Source organism: Mus caroli, unplaced genomic scaffold (assembly GCF_978045245.1).
Source record: "Mus caroli unplaced genomic scaffold, Mus_caroli_1 scaffold_16, whole genome shotgun sequence".
NCBI lineage: Eukaryota > Metazoa > Chordata > Mammalia > Rodentia > Muridae > Mus > Mus caroli.
The window spans coordinates 99,572,981-99,578,980 of NW_028227271.1; the positions used below are offsets into that span (position 1 = coordinate 99,572,981).

Sequence of the window (6,000 nt, forward strand, 5' to 3'; positions counted from 1 at the left end):
TGCTCAGCTTGCTTTCTTATAGAACCCAGGACCACCAGCCCAGGGATGGCACCACCCACAATGGGCCCTCCCATCCTTGATCACTAACTGAGAAAATGCCTTAGAGCTGGATCTCACGGAGGCATTTCCTCATGGGAGGCTCCTTTCTCTGTGATACCTCCAGGCTGTGTCAAGTTGACACAGAAACTCAGCAGTACAGTCGGTTCATCTTTAAGATTCAAATTGACTGAATACTCCTTAGCTGCCAGGCTCACTAAACCCATATCCACATCCTAAATGAATAAAGGATGATGGTGACTACATCTCATGCAGAAAACCAGTGAACAGTTCAAGTGAGAACTGTGATCAGCCTAGATACATCCTTATTCGAGTGTCTTAACTCTGTGGTCACTCACTGCCTTACAGCCATTATTTATTGGAATCAAATTCTTTCTCTTTCTAACTCCCCACAATATGTACCCTTGAGCCCCCATACCCTCCAGTTAGTCCTCATTCTGTCATGTGTAGGCATAGCACAACATTTAGTATAATTTCATGTTATTGGAAGCCAATAACAACATAGCTTTGTAAAGCTTCTGTTTTTTAAACTACCATCTATAGCATATGTATGTGTGTATATATGTATATATATATATATATATATATATATATTATTTCTAGGTCAAAGAGGAAAAAAATTAAAACTAAATAAAGTATGTAAATATAAAACTTTCTGTCCAGTATATAAAAATATGCTTTGGGCCCAGCAGTGGTGATACACACCTTTAATCCCAGCACTCAGGAGGCAGAGACAGGATGGATCTCTATGAGTTTGAGACTACCCTGGTCTAAAAGTGAGTTCTAGGACATCTACTGATACACAGAGAAGCTCTGTCTCAAACCCAAACCCAAACCCAAACAAACAAAAAGCTTTGCTGTCCAAGACTTGTACCTGTATTTACTATAACAATACTTTTCATATCCATCAGTATTCAGAAGTGGAATTTTTTTCAGGGTCAGGTGAGTATGGGGGTTGAGGAGGAGTCTGAGACAGGTCTTGTCTATTATATCCAGGCTGGCCTTGAACTCACTGTGTAGTTGAGATGGCGTTAAACCTCTGCTTCTGCTTTCCTTTCCCAAGAGCTGACATGATATATGCCACTGAGGGAATGTACCCAGTTTAGGAAATATTTATTTTTAAAATTATATTTCTAAATAGCTATATTGTACAATTTTTTTAGGAACAGCAGTTAAGAAAAAACAGTAAGATGTTTAATGAAAACATTTCTAAATCCTTTGTAAGCACAGACACTTTTATTGGTGGGGTAGAGGGTCTCATGCTATCCTACAGTAAGTAAGGAAGTCTGAAGACGACTTTCTGGCATTGGCTTTCTTTTTCCACCTTGTTGGTTCTGGAGATCAAACACACATCATTTGATTTGGTGGCAAGAGCCTTTATTCACTGAATTATCTCATTGGCTATACACATTTTTTAAAAATAACATTGAAGGGGTTGGAGGGATAACTCAGTAGTTAAGAGCTCTTGCTCTTCCCAACACCCACATCAGGCACTTCAAAACTGTCTGCACCTCCAGTCCCGGGAGATCTCATTCCTCCAGCCTCTGTAGGCACCTGCACTCCTGTACACAGAAGGGCGCATGCACACACATACACACACACACACACACACACACACACACACACACTCACTCACTCACATACTCATATATTTACATACACACAATTAAACACAATAAAATAAACAAAAAATAGCATTGAGAGACTTTCATTTTCCCTTGCTTCTTAAGGATTTTAGTGAGCAATGCTGAATTTCAGACTCTGAGGGCTGTTGAGCTAGGAGGTCAGTGATTTCACATGATCTCTTGGGGGGTATTTGGTCTTTGCTGCTTTTCTGTTTCCTTTGGTATCAATCCATCCAAAGTTGCTTGTAGAATTCACCTTCTCATCCAATTTGCTGCATTTGGTCTATCTGAGAGCAAAATAAATCAGCACTACATATCTGGTCTTATAAACACTCCGGACACGAAAGAGCAGACACAGTTTTTGTGGTTGTCTATGGACAGACTACATGTAGGATTGTAAGCACAAAGTCTTGCTTTCGATCATCTTTCTGAGCTTTGAAGAAAATCAATCTTGTAAATAATGTAATTAAAATGCTCTATTCAGATCCTCCTTGGATGTATGTGCCCGAGATGAGAGTAGAAACAAGATTCTGTCTCTGACCATCTGCAAGATGCACGTTGTCCACTGTCATAAAAGAAATTACACTCTTGTTGGCAAGGACAGCTGTACTCTGCCTTCCCCAGCTGAGGAAGTCTGTGGTGCATGCCCAATATGGAGCAAATGTGATGGTAAGTAGCCTTACACATTTGTAACTGTAAGAATGCTAAGGCAGTGGTAACGTAGTTTCTAGTTTATCAGCAGATACACAGAGATGTCAAATATGTCAGATTGGCTTGACAGTAAAATGCCCCTTATGTGTTTCCAAGCTTCACTAACTCTCATTCTACCTTCTTGGTATGCACACATGCATACAGGCAAAGTCACCCATACAGATAAAATAAAAATACAAAAACGAAAGGAGAAAAGAAGAGTTACTAAAAATATGTATACTCACGAATGTGTGTGTGTGTGCATGTGCACACACACAAATAATGGAACAAAATAAACTTGAAGATTTGAGTCAGATACTACTCTGAGATTAAGGACAGCTTCTCCTTGTAAGGGAGTTTAAAAAGTATTAGAGAGGCATTAAAAAAATATGAGTGCCAAACTGACACTTCTTGAAATAATCCAAAGACTTTGAAGAGAATAGACAAGGGACTTTCTTCCTCAGATTACAGTCCAGTATCAACTAGAATATGACTGAACAGAATTTAGCAGTGATCTTCATCACCGTCAATGTTTTGGGGCATATAGTGAATGGAAAAAGACTGGGTTGCAGGAAGCAAACTTCTGCCTGGGTTTCTTTACCTGTCAATGCGGAAGGTAAACTGTGTGGTACACACATCTTCCAAATCTCTCCTTCTTTGTCCTGTGCACTCCTGTGGCCCTCTCCCCCTGTCCCTTATCAGTTGCAGTAGGATGGAGATGTACGTAGCTCTAGCCCCATCTGGCTTCTTTTTGTGTTACTGTTCTCTGATTGACCTTGTTGCTCTTCCCCTGGAGGACCTGAATGATGTATTCTCACCGTGTCATTTCCCATGTTCCCATGTTTCCCATGTTTTCTCATTGTTGCTAATTAGGTTTTATAGGACAAGCACCTCCCGAATGCCATACTTTCTTTTTCGAGTCACTTTTCTTTTTGTGTCTCTGAACTTTGGCACTCTAGTCTCTTCTGAAACCTTCTTAGTTGGTCTGGGGAGTAAAAAATTATACTTGATTTCTGGCTCACAAAGATGCCAGTCTCTATGAGGAAAGAGACGGAGAGCTCCTGACTTGGATAGACCTGTCTCCTGTGTGTCCAGCCAGTAAAAAGCCTGGCCCCAATTTCCCAAGCCCATTTATTCTGAGTGAAGAAAAGTGGCCCCATTTCCTGGTCTTACTCCTCTTCCAGCAGATAGTTTATTGTATAGCTCAGGGCGGGAGCTCTTTAATCACCACACCGTTACTTTGGAGGTAATTTGCTTCCACTCGCCCACCTCCTCAGTGTGCCATTAAGTCTCCCTCGCTTGTTCTTTCCAGCTCAGAACAGCAAATGTATCTGCAGAGAAGCATCGGAGTGCCAGATAGCAGGCTACAGAATCTGTGTGGAAGTGAATGGCAAAGAGGAGACGATGTCTGAGTGTGAGGCTGGCATCTTAAGATGCAGAGGACAGAGCATCTCCATCACAGCCATAAAGCCCTGTGCCGAAGAAGAAGCCCAGTAGGGCCTGGAGGGGGTGGGGCTTGATCCTCTTCATCAGAATCTAGTGGGCAGTGGATGCTGGGTTAAAACATCTGTAACTGGTCCTTAGACTACTTTTCCAGCAGGAAGGCACAATCCTTTTCTCTTTCTCTCTAGTATTTACCACTCCCTTCTGTGTTCAGCCACCTGTGCAAACAAACCCTTTGTTTTCTCAAACCCCAGCCCAGATTTCCTTCCTTTACAAATAGCGGTGGGTGTGAAGAATGGGACATGAACCATGGCATGCCCAGCTATTTGTGAGGTTTTTGAAAAAATGCATTAGGCTTTGACTTTTTTTTTTGTCTGTAAACTTACAGGATGAGACTAGAGGCACATGTTCTCCGTTCTTTCATCCCTATGATTTTGTTGAGTATGATTGACCCAGACCACTGGCCCATGTTCCTCCTCTACGTTGATTAGGAAACCAGAAAGACTGTAATTTCCCAATTAGGGAGGTCAGCTTTCCTCAGCGATATCAAACACACACACACACACACACACACACACACACACACACACACACACACACACACATGCACACACATTGGGAGGAAGAGACAGATGTAATTATTTCCATCCTGAGGAGTAATGTCACGCTTCGCTCTACTAAGCCATTCCCATATGTAGGATCCTTCTTCTTGTCAGAAGATCAAACTACTTAAATGTCAGAGCAGAATTCATCATGCTATGGTCACAGGCCCAAGCTGCAGCAAAGAAATTACAGCTTGGTCCTAAGCCAGGTGAGTGGGGGGCCCACAGTTGCCCTCAAAGTTGCTAAAGCAACAAAGACAGCTCCGGGAAATGGTCCACCACAAACCTGCTGATGCAGGAACTGGCCTGCCACAAACACGCAGGTGTGTCCCAAGAAAATCGAAACCTCTCTCCCACGGGACTGAGCCAACTGACTCTGGCCCCGCACCTCCTCCCCATTTCCCCCAGTTTGCGGTTTTTGAGCTTAAGAGCAGTCTGTAATAGCTCTTCCGGGTTTCTGCTCCTTCCCAAAGGCAGAGGAACCCCGGTGCGCCGGCTTCAATAAACCTCTTGCTGTTTGCATCATTATACTCTGGTGTTGTAGTCCTTTCGGGGGTCAAGTGGAGGTCAGACTCGAGTGGTGGTCCTTTGGGTCCAACACCGTCTGTCTCTTGTCTGAGAACAATTATGATTCAGTTTCTTGGGGGTTTTCTTCAGTATGTGTCAAATACAAACCTGAAAATCACTGCTTTTTAGAGAAGTGTCAGCTTCTGCTAGAGCTATCGAGTGATGCATATTCAAGAATAAGCGTCCCTAATGTGTTATACCCTTAGATTTTTAAAGAAGTACACAACTTAAGAAATTGGTATTTGGTATATTTCTTACTCATCTTTCATTAAACATAACAACAACAACAACAAAAAAAAATCCAGCTGTGGAAGGTGAAGTGTGTGGGCTTAAAAAGAGCTTAAAATATGTACAAACAACGTCTCTGTATTTTATTTGAGGCTGTTAGATATATTTCTAACAAACTTAAAGTTGCTAAGGAGTAGAAAATGCATTCAAGATCCTATTACTTTAGATGTTTTCAAAGTGCACAGTGTCTGATGTGACAGCTCCAGATTTAGCTTTTCATAACAGCTGCCTTTGAGGTTTGATGCAGATGAAGTGTATAGAACTTGCACAGTTGTTGTTTTCATTTATTGAAAACAATCACACTTAAAAATATTAACTGCATTGATTTAGAGGATACTATGGACACAGGGATTAACTTGAAAATGCCAGGGGTGGCTGTTGACCCCCATCAGAGGAAGCCGGTAAGGAGTCATTTAGTAGAGCTGAACTTAACATTCTCCAGTCTTTCTCTTGTTTGCTTGTTTAACCTGGAGTAAAATTTCCATTACTTAATGAGCACTTCTAATTTGAAAATCCAGTTTCTCCAATGTTTTTACAATTTAAAACCAGTTGATGACATGATAGAAAACTTCCAGGAGTAAAGAATTCTCCACCTCTGCTCTCATCAGGACAGGTCACACAATTCAAGTGTGAAAAATGTCATGCACAACGACTTACAGGGTTATGTGACATATAAACGAATTTTGCCTCTAGTTTTGGATTCCATTCTCCTAAATATCTCACCTGGT

General features: G+C 41.6%; 1 protein-coding gene across 1 annotated transcript in view; it reads left to right on the forward strand.

Annotated features, from left to right (window-relative positions):
* Nucleotides 1-4,945, forward strand: part of C7 (complement C7) — an 87,143-nt gene extending 82,198 nt beyond the window's left edge. Inside the window, exons 17-18 of the mRNA XM_021184151.3 lie at nt 2,167-2,351; nt 3,685-4,945. Of these exons, the coding sequence (XP_021039810.1) occupies nt 2,167-2,351; nt 3,685-3,869 (370 nt within the window). The 3' untranslated portion in view covers nt 3,870-4,945. The remainder of the gene's footprint in view (nt 1-2,166; nt 2,352-3,684) is intronic.
* The last annotated feature ends 1,055 nt before the right edge of the window (nt 4,946-6,000 follow it).